This window comes from Chelon labrosus (assembly GCF_963514085.1).
Source record: "Chelon labrosus genome assembly, chromosome: 15".
NCBI lineage: Eukaryota > Metazoa > Chordata > Actinopteri > Mugiliformes > Mugilidae > Chelon > Chelon labrosus.
The window spans coordinates 12868339-12891018 of record NC_140348.1 but is presented as its reverse complement, the minus strand read 5'-3'; the positions used below and the strand labels follow the sequence as shown (position 1 = coordinate 12891018).

The following is a 22680-nucleotide window of genomic DNA, read 5'->3' as shown; positions in this document are numbered from 1 at the left end:
CTTGATTTTCTTACTGCAGTCTCTCTGAATAGTCTTCTCTTACTATCATGCCACCAGTTCACCCCAAACAGTGCTGCAGCTCAAGGGGCAGCTACAAGTGGGACAGCGAGTGCTTGCCATCCTTTTTGACCTGAGTCTTGACTATTAAGCTAGACTGATGATCCTGCATGAGCCTAAAACGTAGCTGACACAGCTGGCCGATGTGATTTCTATGCAGCTGTGTTTCTTCATGAACTCCAAACACTGGTGACTAGAACTGAGCAGCTCATGTAGGAGTTGGAAGAGTTGGAGCTAATAAATGTTGAACAACAGGTACTTTTACCTGCTTGGCTGGGTTGCTAAGATACTTTTGGATCGGTGTTGCCATACCTGTGCCATAGATCTGACACAGAAGCATGACTCTGGCTTCAGGGTACATACAAGTTTCTGCAGACAACACCTACAACATGTGACAGACTCTTTCTATTGGCTTGTCACCAACGATGATCCCTTTCACATTCGTAAGACACATAGCTGTTAGATCAGTTAATATAAAAATGTATAATAGAGCAGCTTCGAATTTACAGCCGAGCACACGCAGAAACGAACATCCAAACCCTCAGCCATGAGGAAACACACGACTACTCCAGGCCATGAAATGATAAAATCTCAGTTTCTAATATAACACGGACAAAATGACCATGTGAGAGCAACAGACTCCCATCTGTTCCACTTCACAGGCTTGACAACACCCAGCCATGACAAACTGTCACTTGCCTCAGTGGCTAAATGTTTCCATGGCAACACGTGGCGTGCGGCTGCAGCGAGTGGGTGAGCGGAGACGTCACAAACGCACCCCCCACAGCTGGAGTGGGTAATGACTCAAAAGAACGCTCATACCCCAAAGAATCAGGGCGAGGGGGGAAAAGAGGGAGAAAATGTACAAGGAAAAGAGGAAGGACAGAGACGGCTGGAGAACCGGTGTTATGGGAACTGGCTGTGGGTGGAAAACCCAGCGTCTCAAATCTCCATGCAATTACATTTTAATAATGCATATGGAGGGCATCATAAGGAGCTATCACGGGCCCCCTCCTGATACATAATGCTGGCTGCTGGGAGCCCACGCAAGACAGAAATAACCTCCTCAGTTCCTGGTCTGACTAACTACATGAAAGAGAGGAGAGGAGAGAATCCAGAAATGAATTATGAAGGAAAATTACACAAATTCAAACCAGCCACTGCATATGTGAATTTTATCTCAAATTATAGATTTCCTGTGAAAAGACGTCAGTCTCGCCGGAATAGATTCATTAGCCGGAATACAACTCTGTGTTGGAGGAAGATTGTTTTGTAAAAAATCATTTTAATGTTTTCTTCTGCGGTGGCGAGAAACAATTCACTCACATTTGTGCTTTGCAGTATTTTCATAGTCACATCAAAATACACTAAGTCCAAGTAATGCCAAAGCTCTATCTTACGAAAAAAAAAAAAAGAGATTTAAAACTCCTAAGTGCAAGACATTTAAAACTGAGGGAGCCTATTAAATATTTCAAACTTAAATGAGACTTGCACAAATTGAGGACATGTGTGGAATGTCAAATGTCCTAGAAAATATGCTTCAACTGACAGCAAATAAAATTGGCCGTTGAAATTGTCCGACTAAATTAAAGAACGAATACGTCATGAAGTGATCTAAGGATACTGGATGGAGCCTCGAAGCAATTAAATCTTTTTTAGTCAAAGTAGAAAACGTCGTTAAAAACGTGTCTTCAACTTGTTTGTGTTTCAGTCTGTGATCATTTTAGCAGCTAACGTGCTGTATATGGTTTAACTGTCACAATATCCATAAATTCTTTTAGACAGAAAATGTACATGCCTTTAACCACAGCTGGTCATTAAATAGCTGCAGCCTTTGCTCAGCATTATGTGCTTTTATTTATTTATTTAGTTATTTTTTGTCTTAAACTGTGCATGTAGCCCCACTTCCAGGCACCTCAACACCTGGCACGATTTAACTTCAGGTAATGTCGCGGTATCATTGTGTGAAATCTGCTGGAACGAAACCAAGCTGACTGAAATTCTGTTCAACCGAAGTTAACATTCATATGCAAATCGCGGGGGCTGAATGTAAATTCCCGAGCGATATATGAGTTGATAAAAAGTCAGCGAGCAGCCCAGACAGCAAAAGGAGGGGGAAACTATTTCATGACTTGGCTGAGTGGGAATTCAGTCTCCGAAGGTCATTCAGGGATCACAGACTGCATTAACTTCTGGATGGAAAGTTACAAATGACATCCTGTAAAGATCTGTTTGAATTCCTTGGAGTATGGTTTAATTAAATATTCTGACTATTTCTAAACCTACTTCTAATGAGAAACTTCCCGTCTGTACAAAAATCTAGGTATTTGTTTAAAATTTTTTAGCTTTTAGTTTGAGCTCAGTCTAAAGACATGAGTATCACACCTGATGAAATTAATTAAGTTCAGTTCAGTTATCTTTTCTGTGGGAATAGTAACAACGATGGAGTCTAGCATTTTGGATTCATAGCCATTTCTTGGTTTTTCCATTCAGACCTGTCTCTTTCAGGCAGCTGGCATACGGTGAAAAGATGCTGTTTGTAAAAAGATTAGTGAATGTACCTAAAATCCTGAGTTGTGTGATGGTGCCGTGCAGACCGTAGAACATCCAGAGAGGCCTGGAGTTATCGACACACAGCTGCATCCCTGCACTGACTCCATTATGGCTCATCATAACCTCTCCTTCTGCGTTCACCACAAAGCCGAGTATATCTCCGCTGTGGAGTGGCACTGCCACCCGACACACGGCCCAGAATTCCTTGCGGTCAACCAGTGACTCAGGGTTGGACGGGAGGTCACTGGGCCTCAGCGTGGCCGGGTCGCAGGATGTCACACCGTAAGAAAGAGACCCAGGCCGCGTGGCACCCGCCTTCACCTTCACGAATACAGTCTCTGAGCAGCGCATCGGCCGGCTGGTGAACACCAGGGTCCTCTCGTCGCCACGGTGATCCAGCCGCGCCACCGTGTGCTTATCCAGCACGGTAACATGGATGCCGTGCACCGAGTGAAAGTGCAGATCAGTGTCCAAATGGCTTGGCAGTAGCGAGCATTGCTGTGAGTTCTGAGAGTTTTGGGGCACATGACAGGAGGCAGAGCTTAAAGGCTGTAGCTGCTCCTCTTCCTCCTCTTCCTCCTCCTCCAGATGCATCTCTTGCTGCTGCAGGCTCAGGTCGCACAGGCTGATGGAAAGGCGAGGGTCATCGCTGTTTCGCTGAATGCAGGCCCGGTGGGCGGCAGCGAAAGAACGAGGACGCAGGCAGTCCAGGGGAACCATCTCACTGTCTGTGGAAAAAAACACACAGCACTGTTATGTAATCACTTGTTTGTGGTGTTTTGAATTAACACACAATGCCTTTATTTGTTCTCTAATGATTTTAATTTTGATAACGTCATGACTTTATTTACATGTGGTGAACTCCCAAAAAACGAATCAATTCGCAGTTTTCGCAAGCCTGAAAAAGTGTCAGGAGGACTAAATTTAATTTATGTACCCACTTAGCATTCTGCAAATTGCCATGTTCAACTCTGGTTTGTTTTATATTCTCTGTCCGTGCACTGTTCATTCATCATACCTGCCACTGTAAACAAATGGTGGCTTCCGGCTTCTCTGCTTTATAACATATTCATTGGTAATGCACTCTCTGTACCAAGGCTTGTACTTCAACAATATGAACAAATACGTCAATGTGTACATGTTTAGAAACATATCAGGACTTTTAAGTAGAGGCATACTCTAGCTGCAGGCTAGTGGCTACATCACAGTAGTGCAAGACATAACAGCTTTATGTAACAGAGAAGGAATAAGAGATCCTGTGTTTGAGCGCCCATCTCTGTCTGTAGCTCAGAGCCCTGTGATAATGAGGAACAAATTTCTTATCCTTGTTTTCATAATTACTGTAAGCTAGTTTTAAAAAGGCTACACCAAAATGAAGCCAGTTTACATTCAGTCTTTGTCAAGGACTATGTACAGTATACAGATAGCTGTAATGAGCCACCACGAATCCTAGGTGTTTACATAACAAACTGTCCCAGCAGCAATGACTTAATGCACCTCTGTACACTGTTAACATCTTCAGTTATGTGCCTGCATGCTGAAATCAGTTGTTTTTTTCCGACTGTTAAAAGGGAAAGGCATTTTTAAAACCGCATCATGTGCCTCTCCTTGCTGCACAGCCTTCCCACAAATAGCGCGTCCTACGCTGATTCTGCTCACTGTAAAATAGCAGCCACATGGGAACATCACTGCAGAAAAAGAAAACATAAAGAGAGCATGCTCTCCATGCACGCAGTCTGATCCGCACCGTGGCACGCTTAGGGACACTGCCAAATTTAACACGGCCCTCTACAACGAGCTAAAATTAGCCTGATTGGACATCTGAGGCGAGCAGGGCCGAGGGATGAGTGACATGGTGGCTCTCAGTCTTGACCCGCTTTGGGCTTCCCCTATGAGAAGTGGACGAAGAAGGAGAGCGCGACAGGGGAAGATCGGATGAAAAATAGGGTGGGGTGGACACTTGAGAGAAAGGGCATACCTCACCAGCTCCTCTTTATCACACAAAGACAGCACATCTCCGGCCAACCACTGATAAACGGCTTGAACTTAATTACTTCCTCAGTCAAGAGTGTCCACAACCAGACACGGGGCTCTTATTATTAGCAGCCTTATCATCTTCAAGGCAAAGTTAACCGACTTCACGATACAAGAGATAATTTCTATTCTTGCTATTACGGCTTCCTGCGGTTCGTAGTTTCTGTTTTTGAGAGTGGCACAGCAGTCAAAACAAACTGTGAGGGGAATAGCAACATTAGAAAGAACTTTGAATCTATTGACAAAGAAAGATATACAAAAGATAAAAGAAGACAAAACAAAGAAAGATAAAGACATGAGCCGAATAAATATGTATGACCTCTTCCTGGGTTTAGTCTCGGAGGAGTCTGGGATAGAATTTCACACATTTGACTAAAAAGAAAATCCTTGAGTCACGCAGTGAGATTATACAGCTTGAAATGCACCGCACACTGTATTTATGTTCCCTAGTATCCAATAATATACGTTTATGTTTGTACACTAGCATTCATAGCATGGCTGCGTTTACCCCAGGGGGTACTTCTGGTGTTGCCAGGAGGTACTTGGAGAAACTAAGAACTTAACCAACTTGAAAAAAATCGGGAGATGAGACAGAGATGGCTACAACATACCAAGTGTTGTGACTTACAGCAATATCCAAGTTGCTGTTAATCGCAAGGTGAAACACCATGATGGCTACATGTTTAAAGTAATGAGCAAAAATTAATAAAGTAAATGTCAGAAGCAATATCTTAATGGTTGAATTCGCCAAAATAGTTTTAGGTCTGGTTCTAGCCAAAACGAAGTGGTAAAAAGTAATGTCTAAACGCTCAAACTGGCTAGGATGACTAATAGCAAAAAGACATGGGTAAATGGTTGAAATAGCATAACGCAGGAGACACATTTTGAAATAGATGGCTAACAGATTGACAAATCGTAGACCTTTTTTGCTAAAACTAATGGAGAGGTGTCAATGTAGCTAAAATAATGGATAAGGGGATGAAATTATTGGCCAAATGTGATTGGTAAATTATTTAAATAGCTTATATTTAGTCAAAATAGCTAGGAGAAATGGCTAATTGGTGGGCAAATGTTAAAAGTAATGGATGAAAGGTTAAAAATCTGTGATTAAAAAAGCTAAAAAATTACAAGTATTTGAAATGGTTCGCTAAAAGGAGAAGACAAATGATTAAATAGCTAAAAGTGTAGAGAAGAGGAAGAAACTGATAGCCAGAAGTAACCAGCTAAAAGTGGCGCCCAAACAGTAAAAAGGAGAAATGGCTAATTGATGACTAGGTGGTAAAAGATAATAATAACATCTTAATTAACTAATAGCAATGGATATATATTGAAATGAAAAACAAGGTTAAAACTCACTTATAATCACCACACACAAGAACAAACTATCTTCTTATAGCTCCATGAAAACGCTCTTTTGTTATTAGGAACCAAATCTCAATCTGCTCTCATTAACATGTCCCAGACCTACACCCACACAGGTGCAGTCCTGGCTTTTGTCCTCTGAATTATGTAGAGAATGAAGCATGGGACCATAGAAAACTCAATGCAACTTAGCCTAGCACAATTGAGTTTTAACATTTGGCAATGCTCCAGTGGGTTTTAATAGCATTAAATGAACCCAGTGGTAATTATATTCTACTTTGAATTTTTAAAGTTCATGTCCCTGAAGCTTTTGATTTGCAAGCCCGAATCACCTTTTTCAGGCACAACAACAATACTGATGTAATTAAGAGCAAGGCTGAAATTGCCCTAGTAAACATTAAGTGGTCTTTGAACAACTCTATTCAGTCTCAAGAGAAAAGACTCTTATTTAAATAGGAGCACATACCAGACTGACACTGCAGGGTCAATGGCTGACCCCTTGGCTTTGGCTCTTTATATTATCATTGTAGCTATGTGAGGGGAAAAAAAAAAAAAAAAGGTAATCACTTGCTGAACTCCTGCTGGACATTATGGAGGAATTTCTTGGCTTCAAGGAAGTACAGATCAAACCCATGCCAAAACATACACCTGCTTAAGAAAGTAGCCCACTGACAGATAAACATCCCTCTATGTGTTGTGGGTTTACACATTCAAACAAGTTCCAGCCATCAGACACAGAAAGCCCTCACTGGAAGAACCGGTTTCTGGAAAGTAAATGTGATATTGACAAAGGAGGATGTCCAGGTTATAACTGAAAACTGAAATCCAGTTTTACTGCGAGTGCATGCCAAAATAAACTATTGCATTTTAAAAAAATGGAACCGCTTGGCTTCACCTCATCTTGAAATGCGTCTTAGAGAGATCTGTGTGTATGATATCACTAATAATTTGATCCATACCATTTTTTTTTTTTCACATATCTCGTGCCTTTTTTAGTCTTGAACCGCTCCTAGTCAGACAGCGGCAGGTTTCCGTTTATTCCTTGGCCCAGTGGAACAGGATTAAGAGGCATTTCTGTAGGGTGTAATATGTCTATCATAGGAAGGAGAGGGATGGTCTCTGCTTATCAAAGGAAAAAGAAGAGATTGAGCTCCAAGGGAAAGTACAAGTAAGCGTGAAGGAAAAGGGCTACGGTAATGATACATGGGAGAAGCCAAAAAGTTTGAATATTTGAGATGCAGTGTGCAATTAAAGCCGCGTATGTGTCATTTTTGAGATGTCAAGTTCCTGGTTTAGTGCCGGTGTTTCTGAATTTATTGTGGAAAGAAAGAGGGCACGCTGATGTGATAAATGGCAGCGGTGAAAGGGAAAAGGGCACAGTTTCTCCAAGGCCACTTCTGAACCGGACTCAACTAAAGTGTCTCTACATGCACTTTTACACAGCCCCACTTGTCTTAAGTAACTTCAGGGTGTACACTGGTTGATGAAATGTCTTAATCTGAAACACATTTCTCCAATTATAGATTAACCTCATTGTTTTTGGTCAAAGTGATATCAAGAGAACCACTGAGAGAATTACACAGATGGATGTGAAATACACAGAAAAGAGAGCACACGCTCACATCTTCACTGGGACTAGACTCTGGTCATCTGAAAGTGATTAGCCTCCTCTGCGAAGGCTTCCCCCTGTCCAGACCAGCCCCAAGGATCCAAACCTGACAGGCCCCATTACGATTTCTATTTTGATTTCCTGCAAATCTGTTCAATTCCATCTGGGCTTATTAAATCCCAGCTGAGGCACAACAGCCTGTCCAGCGGCATTTATTTTGGTTCAACAAATCAAGTAAATTCCAAGCCCTGAGATCACTAGAAACAGAGCTCTCATAAATACATGGACTCTCATCCCGATGTGCACATGCTGGCAGATGTTGGGTCAAAGGACAGTCCTTCAGAATTATTGTAGATACTAGGCCTCTTGTTTCACTATTGCCAACTGTCTGACAGAGGAAATTTGCTTAAATTCTAATCAGGGTGACACTCAAAGGTGGCTTAGCAAATCTGAAGCTGTTCGCTGTTAGTCTCTATTTACATATCCCTTACCTAGATCAGGAGAATGATGGGGTTGGCAAGTTAATTAGTCCTCGAACACAAACCTCATACCAAAAATACTGCATTTTAGTGTGTCCATAAATCTGTCATTTATTTATTTATTTCCATTTCCTGGCATCTTCCTCCGCCACCGTTACCATGGTTGCCTTTATCCAACGTTTTTCTCCTAGCGATTACAGCCAGTGTACTACAGACTGTTATTTTCCTGGAATACAATGCATATCAACAAGCCTTGGCAACACTTCGTCTGAAGTTCTGCATCCATGCTGTATGTATATATCCGTCAGTAACATGAAAAGTTTATTTATGAGAACTGCCTTTGAACTGCTTGAAATTGAGTTGATCTAGGTCATGTGCATCCCAAGTCTGCACAGTATGTAAACACGCCTCTCTGTTGTACAAAAAATAAGATGACTCATGTTCCACAATTACCTGCCTGTTCTATCAGGGTTTAGTGCCAAATGTGCAGCTGCAGATGCCAGTCAATATGAATCCACCACCATGCAGTTCCACATTTGAAAACATTTGCAAACACACACACAGTTTGCATTTGAAATACTGCACTGTCTTTCTTACTTTTCTCAGTATTTTAAATAAAAAAAAGATTAGATTTATCGGATAAAGTTATCATGTTAAGGCTGTTCTCAGGGATTTGTGATTGGTTTATTTTTTGTTTTAGCATTAAACACAGTGGAAAGGTGAGGCCAATGTACCCACTCATAAATGGGCAAGGTTACCACAGGCTTATTACAGGCTTATCACAGTAATCTCTAGCTTTACTTTTTACCCAAAAAGGTATCAACATGGTCCTAACTGACCTGGAAAGAAGTTACAGGCTTCAGTGATTTCCATAAGAGGAGAACTTGGAAGAAGGTTCACAGTCTTGCAAAATCAAAATGCAAGTATAATCAGGTTTAAATGTCCCGTCCCCTGAAAAGAGATCACTTTTCCTATGATTTATTAGTGTTATCATTATACAGAGAAGGAAGGTCAAAGAAAGGAGAGAGAAAAGAGCAACAGGCCGTAGTATGATTCATGATTTTAGTCTAATTCTGCCAAAAGAATTCAGCTCAAGGAAATCACTAAATGTTTATAATAAGCAGACATTTCTCTTTGCCTTGCTCTCTCACTGTCTGCTGTTTGCCTTTGGCTGAAAACTGACTTTTGACTGATGACTTTGCATATTGTTATTACCATGCTGAATTTCCAGTTTATTGTTTTTGGAGGATTTGGCTGTAAGCAGCAGACCAGAAATCAAATGTATTAGCACAACATCCATTTGCAGTACTTCAGGGTAATCAGACCCCTCAGGCCTATCGCGTGTCTTCATCAATCAAAATTAACCAAATAGTTTAGTTCTGCATCTTTATGAAGCCCTGTAGAAACAGATTGTCAGCTTTCTACGAGAGCATACACTCAACCCGATTAAAGATACAGTATGAAACTGAATTTAAAATTCTGGGCCATTTTTATCAGCATTGTTACATCTGTCTCTATATTAACAAAATGGAGAGACAGGTTGTAATTCAAACCTTTTGAAAGGCCACATAATCTATGTTGACAGGTGAAACAATTGTGAGATCTGTAGCAAGTAAGAATGAGTGTGCAGCCCAGCGAGAGAACACAGACAAAAATAGACACAAAGAAAGGAAAAGACAGCACAATCAGGTTCCGGGAACTCAACATGTTTGTGCAGCTTTGAGCTTTTCACCATTTACACGCTATCATTTTATCTGTTGCCAAAACAGGTATGAGTCAAAGATAACTACTCAGTGTTTCAGTTTTAGTTTTAACACAAGATTCACATTATTTATTATTCATATGAAAAGGTCCTAAATATCTCCCAGTTCCAGCTCAGAAGAAATCCCTGCTTTTTTTGTTTTTTAATAAAATACAGACATTTAATCTACAGTTTATACATTCACAAGTGAATTTCATGCTTCAGCTGTGAATTGCAACAGGGATCCAAGGCAAAAACATATTCAGTACTTAAAAACGGCTCATGGATACTAACGCCTATTGCTAGACAGTAGGAGCTGACATAGGGACGATGAAGAACACTTGTCAGGATTGGCAAGGGATGAGGTGTGCTCCTTTTTCTGTTTAAAGTTTCCCTTTTCCTGGTTGCTTTTAATTAGTAGGAGAGTAATTTATGTTGATGAATGTTGATCACTGATCCAAAAAAGCTGTCAGCAGTTGTGTCTTCTCTCTGTGATAGTCAATCTGATCAGCATGCGGCACAAGCTAAATTTGTACAATATTTAATGGTAATCCATCCACCTGGTTGAAGAAGATGTAAGCTGTGGGACACCAAAGTATTCATCGGCTGAACAGTATGAATAGCTGTACAAAACGTCATGGCAACGTAACCCATATTTGTTGAGACAGACTGACAGAATGACACTGACATCCACAGAGCCATGCTTTTAGCATGGATAAAAATCTACTCTATGCCAGTGGTCTTAAAAAGATTTTCTCTGTCCCTCAGGATGTTATTAAGCATGAAAAGCATACAGCAGGAGGTTTTCCCCTCCGTGATGCTCTACAGGCCTAATGCACCGCAATCCCGTGTACAGAAATGATTGATGTCAACACCTTCCTCTTAATCACCTGAGAGGTACACAGCCTCTTGACAGTTTGGCAGCCATTTTGAATTCTTCTCTAATGACTGGAGAGACAGGTTGCAGATGATGCTAGCTGACGCCAGCCTCACGGATCACTACCATTCTGTCAGTGATTAAGTGACTCATCTACCTCTAGTAAACAAACCCCCAGTAGAGCATCTTGCATCCATCAAAAGATGCCTTTGAATTGCTCGGCTTATCTAACTTGGAAGAAATCCATCATACCTGAGCGAAACGGAGGATGCTGTGTGGTCTCTCGGGATTTGTCCCATAAACAAACACATTCTGTTAAAACTGTAGACATACACGTGTAAAGGGAGCACTGTAATTCCCCATTATGCTTTTGACTGCAGAAAGGTATACCATTCCCATATGTGTTTCGCTTCAGGGAAATGAAACTGAAAACCCTTGCAAGTTGTTTGTGACCTGCTTTTTGGAGCATCTGTGACAAACAACTTGTTAAAACTCAAACGACGAGAAGTTATAAAAGAAAACCAACCCTTCAAACTTTAGCTGTATACAAGCTATATCCCAAGTCAGGTGCGTTATTAATGCTGCTCAGAGAAATACAGTAAGCAGAGACATTTGTGAAAGCACAGTTGATGAATTGAGCTTTGAAAACAGTTATATTGCTTGAGACATATTGTACACTTGAGGAAACCTTTTGTCAGTCCCTCTAAGGGCTAAAGTGTCTCAGCGTAGTACGGCACATCCTCAACAGCACAGTCCATTCTCTATAAAAGCCAAGCAAGGCACTTTAGTCTTTATTGATAGCTGTGTGAGTAGGACAAGTGTGGTGATGTAACAGATCTTTCTTAAATTGCATGGGCAGCATTGTTGGTCTGGACAACCCCTGAGGCTCAGTTTGATTTCAGCAGATTAATTTAGCTTCCTCTCTTACGCAACACCATCTCAGCTTTCAAGCAGTCGCACTGATCTCAGGATCACCTTTGACTTCCTGCATGGGTGGCTAGCTACTGAACTGCACTCCCTTGATAACAGCCTAGAGAGGAAACAACTCTGCACTTAAAAAGATCCTTAAACATCAGAATAAGACCTGATAGCAGTGCAACTGTTTGGCAGTAGGCTGCATTGAGAGGCACAAGTGAAAAAGTGATGATGGATAGCAGCTCTGACGAATGCCTTAATACAACATGTAAGGTTGTAAAAGATCAAACAGAGGCAACGGTATGAGAATCCTGTGGAGCATGTGTTTGATGCGGATAATCCACAGGCTAAAAAAAGCAACAAACTCTTGACTGTAGCCATGGATAGTAGGTCACAGCTACTGAATTTATTTAGAAAAAATATACAACTACATCATGACTTCAGAATGAATTTGGAAAACTTGTTTTTTTCTTGGAAGTAATTAGCATAGAAAGCCAAATAATCAAAGCACCACATCATATTATCAGAATAGCAATGATGCATCCGAGAGGTTTATTCTCAGGTGGCACTTTGCGGAATCTCTGTGACAGTTACGCTGATGTTTCCTGACATGTGAGATGGGACACTTTTATAATTGATCCATGAAATATTAAAGGCAACTTTTCACAGGAAGGATGAGATCAGAAACAGTCATGCTTGCGACATGTGTCTTAAAATAAAAGAAAGCGAAGGCTGGTTCGACCAAATTGTCAGCTGCGTCAAATGGGAAATGAGCTCATGACACAAGAGTGGCTTGGCTTACAGAAACAGTTGAATGTTGTGGGAAAGTGGGAATCTGAATCACTATTCATATATTTTCTCAACATGAGAACAAAAGGGAAATCACAGAGAAAACACAAAGACAGGTCAAAGCCAAAGCAGCAAAAAGTCCCTAGCTTTTAGTCCCTAGGCTGAAACCTGCATTTTCCATCAGTCATTATAACGTACCTTATTGGTAAATGCCCACATCATTCAAAACAAATATTTCTAAGTTATAATGCAAATCTGAAAGTTGACTTCAGCAATTCTGCACATAAAAGTGTGTTTACCAGTTTTGGGAAGCACTCATGCATTCATGAACGGGTCAATGTAACTGTCTGGTGGATGTGAAGGAGCTCTGAAATATCTTATAAATTACTTCAAGGGGATGTCACTGGAATTAGTGTTGCTTGCACCTCATCTTATCTGGAGCCCTAGCAGCTCGAGGCTACATTAGCTGCCACGAGCAAAGCATACCCTTATCAGCCAAGAACTGCAGTGATTTTACTACAACTGTAAATGCTAAATCGGTGGACAGCCCTTTTAAAAAGCTCCCATCGGAGCCACAGAAAACTCTTAGTGATAAGTACATTGATCTACCTGTGCAAAATTGGCAGAGTGCCCCTTTAATAAACATAAAACTCTTGAAACACATTATCCCACTGACTCAGCAGCGCATAATACCTAAGTCAACAAGCTTATCACAACTTTTTCTGCCTTATATTTTTACTGTCTTGCACATTTATCTCAAAAGCCAAATCAAGGTCAGCTAACCAAGCCATTCTCCACACTCCACAGAGCCTGTTCACAGCTCTATGCTCCATTTGTTTAAAAAAAAGAATATCTATAATATCCACCTGGGTAGATTGTGTGATAATAAGCCCACAACAGGTGAAATTTGATTCGTTTTATCAGCTGGTGTAGAATTAATTTCAGACCAGTGTAAGCATCATTAAGAATCAAAATGCACCCTTCTGTTAAAGGAAAATACGTGCCAGTTCACAACACCAGACTTTGATGTGTCCGCCCATATTTCAGACACTAAGTGTTTGCTGAACTGCAGCCAACTCCTAAAACAATACTGGGGCCTTTGAGATACACCATGCTCTCGAGTAGTGACGCTCTCAGGCTATAGAAGAAAGCTGATAGCCAAGTGATCCTTCAGCTGACTGAGGGCCGAGGCTTTTCGGTTTAAGCCATCGATGTGGGGATAAAAATGATCGATGTGGGAAAACCAGAGTAGAAACAGTGGGATTTAGGGCTCCTGGCCTCATTCACAGGCAAAGATTGCATAAAGTACAACAATGCATTCCAGAAAATCCTGGTTTAAATTGTACAATGGAACATTTCTGTGACTATACCATAGCATTCAGGGAACACGACACTCAAATAAAGTCAAATTCATACTTGGATTCAAAGAGTGAGACATTCCCCTGGAAGAGACATGTAATTACCTGACATCATCCCTCCTCTTGTCTGTCCTCTTGGGATGACCAACACACCGCTCTTGTTCTTTGACAAGAGCTATGTGCTGGTCAGCACCACGAGGCCAGTGAACCCCAGATAGTCGCACTCTGGCGCTGGATACCAAACAGCCCATCACGAGATAGCACGCTTCTCGCTGTCAACCACACCGCAAGAAATGAGGTTAAATGGCACTATCTACAAAATATGGGAGCCTCTTCTATTTTTATTAACGGTGCTGACAGCCTCTATTCTTTAGAGAGAGGCGGCGCATTTCTTGGAAATGGTTATAAATAAGTCCCGAGGCATCCACAAAGAATCCAATTCATCTAGTTTGCATAGTTTTGTATTGTTTTCAAAACTAGAGACAGCTATTTACGTGCACGATGTGTATCGTAAATGCATGTTAATCCAAGTCCAAACATACTTCAGGCGGTTCAGTTTGGTGAAACTGCTGTTAATAATTGGGAAGGACCTGTTTGCTTCTAATTTCTTTGATGTAATGACCCTTTAAACAGCACAGAGGACTTGTTAGAAAGGATTTCAGACATTTTGAAATTCTCCCTTCAGGCAAATTTCTTTGATACTAACAACCGTGGTAACTATACAATCTAACTTATCGCCCACCATCTTTTTCCACTGAGCGATTTGGTCGGTGTGGGAAAACTAGTGCAGCTGTAAGTAACATCACCTTTTAATCACTCACACTGAAAAACATCAGATACAGAATGGTTTCCAGAGCGGTATAGCAAAAAGACAAAGAGTTTACAGCTTTGCTATTGGCTTTGTGAGGCTGTACTGAGGAACAAAGGTGCTGTGAGCTTAATTCTGGCTGATATACCATATAGCAGTATAATGTCTGCCATCTTACCGTAGCATATTTCACATGTTTAGCTCTAAACTCTGTATAAAGCACATCTGGAACCCATGGAAATGTTTTGGATTTTGCATTTTTACATGATTATAATTATTACGACCACTTAGGGTCAAAGGAATTAGGATTAATCTTCTGCGGACAATTAATGCCTGCTACTAATTTCATGGATATTCATCTAATTAATCTTGAGATATTATGATCTGGACTGAACTCGCATATGGACACTGAATCCCAACGGGCAGAATCCAAGCGCGATAGAAATCAGTCAAGAAAGAAAAGAAATATTGGAGCACAGTTCAAAATCTGCATTTCTCAGAAAGGACCTGTCTCTGAATACAAGACTCACCTAGCAGCTGGACCCCCCTGGTTAGGCCATAGACGTCTATGAGAGCCCACAGAGGTTCAGAGACATGTACCCCGCTGAAGAATAGCATGGGGCTGGAGTCGTTGATTCGGTAGAACACCCGGCCCTTCTTGTCCACCCAGAAAGAGATGACGTTTCCCTCATTGGAGAGCTCCTCGGGCAGAGCTTTAGCCCAGAAGCCGCTCTGCGAGACCAGATCGGGGCAGGCATACTTGGGCAAGGTGTCTGGATTGATCCTTGATGGGTCTTTAGATGTAAAACCAAGACGCAGAGCACCACTCCAGCAGCACTGCTTTTTAGTGATCTGTAAAGTACATGTTTTAAACATGAAGAATGATCAATGCATCAGCTCTTTACTGATCTTTACATCAAAGCATCTCTTTGTTAAATAAACTATAAGACGAACAAAATAAAGCCCAATTTGGACTGGAAATTTTTCCCTAGAGGTGACATGATGTTAACATTACCTGCACTGCTTAGTGATTAATTTACCCCATCCGGAACTTGTATGTGGGTAATTTTTCACACCTCGGCTGTATTCGTTTTCACACTAACAATTACAGCCTCAATCATCTACTGACTTCCTCTGTCTCCTGGCTGGATTGATAGTAGGTGTAATTAATAATCAACACCATAGTATCTTAGCATGCTAATTAGAAATACTAAAGCTAAAGCTAGTGAGAATACCAAGAGGCTTGAGGGATTTTGGTCATAAAGTAGTCCCTTAGTCAGATGTGATCATATGATGGCAGTAGATGAAACATTAAGAGATATGTCTGTACCAAATTCCATGGCAAGCCATCCAATAGTTGCTGAGATATTTCAGTCTGGAACAACTGACAGAACAACATTCCCATCCACAGAGCAAAACCACTATCCAGCCTAAAAACAACAATGTCTGTTTCAAGACTGGCTACCTTGGTATGTTTATCACCTGCAAACGATTTTTGTCTTGTTTCGAACCCCTATTTACCTTGCATTTACTGTGCAAGATAACAGTATTCCTCACATGGCAGTGCTTGCCCTGCTCTCTCACTTTCGAGACATAGATGGCCTGATAGGTGAAGTGGAAACTCGTTCTAAGCTGCTGCCGCTTTGGCCCACACAAGAGCAGAGAGAGAGAAAAGAGAGAAAATCAAAACAGGAGAGCTAAGAAGGGGGATGAAGTGTGGGAGACTGGGAGTGAGAAGAAAAATAAAAACATGCTGACAGAATGAGTGGGAGAGGCAGAGAAAAAAGGACTCCTTTTTATCACAGTCATAATTTGTGTCTTCTTGATGGTACATACTAATATTACGAACTAGATTATTAACTGCATTAGACTTCAAGAAACTGGTGCAGTATAGTTTTGGAATGTGTTGTTTTTTTTTTTCAAAGAAATGATGGAAGCCAACACTAAGACTATGACTGGTTGTGCTCTAGTCCTGTACTGGGGCAATTTTTAAACCAGGGATTTTTAGTCTGTAGAACGTTGGGATTTTCCCCCACTGTGTACATGTTGCATTCTCCGGTCCCAAAATAGTGTACTGTTTACCTTCAGTCGAACTTGCTCATACACAGCAATAGGCCTGTTGCTGAAGGTTATGGCGTTGCAGAAGCTGGCTTGTCTCTTGACGGTCCTCTGGGACATGTCCATGACGATCTGTGAACCCTTGGTGCTGGGGTGGAATAGCAGGGGGAAGGACGACAAACTTCCACATGGCTGAATGGGCAGGCAGCGTTTGGGCTTGTGGTGGCATCGGTGGGACGTTGCTTCAAACGGCCCGTTCAGAGAGTCTATGCAGAGATTAGATGAGACGCAACTTCAGTTTTCCGTAAAATGCACACATTTTAAATAAAACACGGACAACTTGAGGTTTTCACCTTCTCTCATGTATCTTGCCTCCTCCTGTTAACATCCAACTTGCATGTAAATAATCTGGGGGTTTCTGTTTTTTTTTTTGTAGAGGTGGCACAGCAAAATCACACACCTACTGGGTAAACTAAAGGTAAATTACATGCAAAATGTCCTCTTGGCTGAAAAAAACAACAACCCAAACACAGAATTGCTCCCTTGTTACGTAATTAAGCAGAACAATGCAGCTGCAAAACGGTCTAATTTTCAGTAAAACGGTCGTTTCCGGTAACACCAGTTCCTTTTTGTTATTCTACATCTTGCCAGATTTCAAACCGATTTGCGTTTAATTTGTGTTTAATTTGTATAATGATAAGTGAAATCCGCAAAGGAAGCAGGAGGAGGAGGAGGAGGAAGATGAGGGGGAAAAAAAGGCATTACAAGAAAACAAGAAAATGACCTTCGGGATCTTACATGAGTTCCTGATGTGTGTATGTTCAGCTATCCAGTAATAGCAAAGAATGGCTGTTAACATGTCATGGCTCATGTTTTAATGAGCGTACATCAATCACCATTTTAAGGCCTGAGAGTCAAAATAGTAATCACTGCTGCGAAATGCACTCCATGTACTGGCAAAATGAGGCCCACAGGTACACGGTGACTCACAGTACGCAACAGAGCTTTTAGATTTTTTCCCATGTGAAAATGTGAATGACTGTTCCAGACGGATGATAGAGCTAAACATCTTTTTGGGGGGTTTTAGACTGATAAAGGATTTGCTCAAAGTCATCATGAGCCCATTTTCACCCTCACTCCCTTTCATTTGAATCAACTCTCCCGACTCTTGTTTCCACATTCCTCTTCAAACCGCAACACCAAGGTCACTGCGGTTTAGTGGAGGAGGTGTTTTCTCACAGACTTTGGGCTCTCATTAAATGTAAGGCAGGGTTTTGTGTTTTTATTTGACTGATGACATAGATAAATGTCATCCAGTCATGTGATTTGATACAGCTTTGTACATTTCTACAGTCACATATAAAGGTTTGGATAAAATACAGACAATCTGCCAAGACTGGAAGCCAAGTAAATAATTTAAGCCTAATTAACACTTGTTCATACTTGAGAAGTGGTTTTATTTTCACACCTAAAACGGAGCTGCTTGTGTTTGTCTGTGAGAGAGTGTATGAGCCACTGCTTGGAGACGCCTATTCCTGCTTTCCCTTGATTGACCTTGGAGGGTCAAGAGGTTTAATGTACCCTGGAGACAAATCAGTTAAGGCTGTCGGGATTGGAAACGGGTGATCACGTGACATCTGAAGCCAGGTTTATTACAACATCACAGAAAAGGTATTAGACATGACTGAAGACAGGATCGATGCAAAAGAAGGTTAAACTTTAGAGGTTAAAAAGGCAAATACAGATGTTCTGAACTGGGCATCGCTGTCACATATTTCTGACTTTCCCGTTCGAATCACAATCGGAGAAGCTCTGCCAAGTGTTCTGGGCTCAGTGCAGTGTATTTGTTAAGCTCCTCGCATGCTCTTGTCGTCGCAGAACAATGTGGAATTGTGCTCTGTGCACAACAGAGGTCTTAAATGAAGTCATAACAAATCCTTCAACCATATTGCATCCATGATGTCACGTCAGACGTGATGTCTTCAGGAAAACAGTACAGGACTGTATTGTACTCCATCAGTGGCCTGGCCCGAGACTGAATAGAGTGTTTCCTGTGAAGTCTGAAAACAGAAGCAACACCTCACAGGCCTCTGCAGACAACGTAGTCATTTTTATGCCTCAGCATCTACCCAGAGGATCCAGTATATTCTTTCATTCTCACTATGTTAATACTATTTCTGCCGCTGTGAAATTGAATTCCCCCTACTTTTTTTTCAGGAGAATCTTTATTTCTGCACCCCAGGCAGTTTAGGGTGAATTTGGGGGACTTTATAAGTTCTGAAAGTCAAATAAGTAAATAAAACAATAAATAAAATTACCACTTTTGATTTACTGTACATATAATGAAACTTATGACTTATATGACAGCTTGCTAGAGCAAAAAGTGCTGATGATACACTGGCTGTTGAAGTGTGTTTAAAAAGTCATGCAACCTGACAGAGATGCCAGGGTAAACAGTGCCGCCATGATGAAAAAATAGGTGCCATGACAAACGTCAGATGAGCAACTTAAGGAAGGATAATGTTACTTAATGCACCACCGCACACAATGCGACTGCCTTTGCGGCCATTAATTGGAAAGGACAAAGACAGACAATGAGTGGCCCTGGCCAGCGTCACCTGGCCTCCTACGCTCCTCTGTGTTTTATCCCCGAGGCCCGGCCTCGCTAAGAAACCTCAACGGCTGCCCTAATGCGGTGTGACGTTAGTATCAAGGCTCTGTGGCCCTCTCTCACAAGACAAACACTCAAAGGCATCCTAAAGAGCCAGAGGGCATGTGTATGCTTTCAGCTTTTGCAAACATGTCATAGCTTGTGTGGATTCAATAAGAGGTTAACAAATGTTGTTTTAAGTTTTAAAACATTTTCCCACAAGAGACAGTGCTGTGACCAAGGCCACCCCAGTGAACTGTTCTCTTTAAAGTGTCTATTGTGTTTTATTATATAATACGAGAATGAAAAAGTTTGATAAAGTTTGTCATTATAGTCATAGTTAGTCATAGTCACCAAAACAAACAGGGTTTGTCCTGCACACAGTGGTGATTGCTTTATCCATTCAAAATATAGTTTTATTTCTTTAAGTGAGGTGATGTCATTGGCTTAAAAGATTATTTTTGCTTTGTTTCACTGAAGAAACTAAAGAAGCAGAGATTACTTTTACTGCAAACAGGTGTGCTTGACTGTGTCTATGCTGTATGTTGTAATGTAATATGGTGTAAAGTTTAGAGTGACTTGGTGATTTAGTCTAGAAAATAATGAAATTATCTAATCACAATTTCACAAAGCCTCTTCAAGTGTCTTGTTTTGTCTAACTAACAGTCGCAAGATAATGAATTTATCGTCAGGGTGGTGTAAACTAACAGAAAATATTCACATTTGAGGAGGTGGAACCAAAGACTTTGTTCATTTTCAAAAATCGATTAACTGATTATCAGAATAGTTGAGTATTACTGTAATTTACTGCTGACCTACTTATCAGTTAGTCACTGCTGCTCTGACAACAATGATCCTGAATGCTGTTTATTCTACAGGTACTCTCCAACAAAACTGAAACACATGTCACTGAACAAGGAAACAAAAGCTTATTGTCCCATCTTGAATGTCTGCTCTGGGATCATCATTAAAAACTTTAAAAGCATTCAACGCTTAAGACTAATCATCTTGAAACACGCTTCAACCTCTTTGCCAACGTCGCACTGTGACGTCTAAATATCATCAATACAATCGTGCAGGTTTACCAAATGGGGAGAAGCGAGAGCTGAATGATTCACGAGGCCCTTGAGCTCGACGAGGGCCCTGCTACATGACGGAGATTATGGATGTTTACATTTTCAGGGTCCTGACTGAGCTCTTGTCAGAGGGCCAAGAATTTCTCACAGCGCCCTTGTCTGCACCTGTATCGTTATTTCACACCAGTGACCCCTAGCAGTGAAAGGGGAAAAGTGACTTTATGCACTGGCTCGCGTCCATCTGTCCATCTGGAAGAGGAGACGTCTGAATGGCAGTGTGATGTATATCAGTTAACATAATCGCACTGACTCGAAATGAAAAAGCAACTGAAGGCTAACGTCATCGAAACACTATACGCCCAACAAGAAAACCCACTGAAACACGACAGTTAGAATCATTACAGCCTGAGCTAATTATTATGAATCCAGCCATTATTATCTGATCCTTAACGAATCAATTATTTTTTTCATCAAAAAAGTTTAAAAGCCCAAAGTTATTCAATGTAACATGTCTAAACCAGAGAAACGAAGCAAATCCTCACAGTTGAGAGTCTCCAACTCACGAATAACTCGAGAACTGTTAAATAATTATCAGCTGTTATAGTGGAAACTGGCAATAATGAGTCAAGCAAACTTGTTATCACAATCACATTAAACTTATTTATGGTGATGAGCACATTTCAATCCATCAGTATCGGAGATAAGTTTTATTATATGTGCATGTTGGGTGTATTTACCAATGTAAAAAAGCACATTAAAACAAAGGCTATATGTTATTTCATTCCAACTTAAGTTAAAAAAAAAAAGAAACTCTAACTTTAAATTGTTTTCCCAGAGTATTAAATAGTGGGCCAGAAAACAGAATCAAATATGTGAAATGGATTCCAAATGCATCTGTGACTACTAGATAATAATCACCACTGTTTCACTTTCATCAGTAGGCTAAAGAGACAAACAAATAACAAGAAAAGTTGGTTCAGTTGGTCCTGTTTAGTTTTTTTTAACCGCAATTTAGGCTGGAAGAAGACGAAGATCTTGCATCTCTTGGATGTTCATTTCGTTTAAGAGGGTTATCACGTTTTAAAATCATAATATCGTTTTATTCTAAGCCAGTCCTGACTTATAAACGGTGCTTAAACTAAACTAAAGCTTTCACTTATCATTTATTTTAGGTTTACCAGAACGCCCACAGTTTGCATGCACGCCGGCAGCACAGGCACGATTAGTATGTCTATTATATTATCTCCAGATTTATTAGGCATTAAACAACCGACACGGAGTCTCCTGTACCCGCGATGACAGATGTCCTTACCGTAGAAGGTATTTCTGGTGATCTGACCTCCCATGGCTGGATGCAAGGTGCGTTCTCCTCCTCTCTAACTACCAGCTGGATCCACGGTGTTCAGCTGCGCGTCCTCAGCGGCGACATTCTGCGCACACGACGCCGTTCATTTACACACACACGCGCGCAAAAAGAAGTCCCGACAGTGTTTTAGCGGCAGGTTGTGTCCGTCCAAAGCCTCGTCGACATCAAGCGGCAGGCAGCAGCCGATAAGATCCAGCGCGCAGGCGGCTCTCTCCAGCCCTTGCAGAGATCACGCTGAAATTAACATAAAAGGTGGTAGTGGAGGTGGAGCTGTCTTTGGTGACGCTGTAGTCACCAAACAGAGGACTCCAAGAGTAGCTACTTTCAGTATTATTACACTTAGATGTCTCTTATCCCCCGACCTGTGCATTTAATACCATAAGTTTTGTCTTTTGAGTTTAATATCTGTATAATTTGTATCAGGTCCTCATTGGTGCTGATCTACAGTCTATATAAATGATATGGTGATTTTTTTTTTTTTCCACCTCACCTGTTGACTCCCTGTTTGCCTCCCTAACCACACCTTTCATGTCTTTCAGAAAATAAAACTGAAAGACACACCAATCAGCCACAACATTATGACCACTGACAGCAGAAGTAAATAACATTGACCATTTTGTGACAATTCAATGTTCTGCTGGGAAACGTTTGGACCTGGCATTCATGTGGATGTTACTTAGACATGTAGCACCCACTTAGACCAGATCAGGCACCCCCACCCCATAGCAATGACACTCCTTGATGGCGGCAGCCATCCCCTCCAGGATGCAGCCTGACACAGACACACACACACACAAGGACGGTTTAGGAACGACTCAAAACATGAAAAACAGCAAGAATCTGTGGGATGCACTGGAACAAGCCTGATCCACAGATGTCCCTCCCCTCAACCCATAGGACCCAAAGACCCCTACTAACTGTTGCCATATGCCACAGGACACCCTCAGA

At 41.2% G+C, this 22680-nt stretch overlaps 1 protein-coding gene across 1 annotated transcript in view; it reads right to left on the bottom strand.

The window, feature by feature from the left end:
* The window catches only part of LOC311499970 (E3 ubiquitin-protein ligase NEURL1-like), a 28676-nt gene extending 6761 nt beyond the window's left edge, over positions 1-21915 (bottom strand). The window contains exons 1-4 of the mRNA XM_084561123.1: positions 21679-21915; positions 16665-16906; positions 15113-15434; positions 2619-3338 (exon numbers count right to left, since the gene is read on the bottom strand). Of these exons, the coding sequence (XP_084417249.1) occupies positions 2619-3338; positions 15113-15434; positions 16665-16906; positions 21679-21712 (1318 nt within the window). The 5' untranslated portion in view covers positions 21713-21915. The remainder of the gene's footprint in view (positions 1-2618; positions 3339-15112; positions 15435-16664; positions 16907-21678) is intronic.
* Positions 21916-22680: the final 765 nt, after the last annotated feature.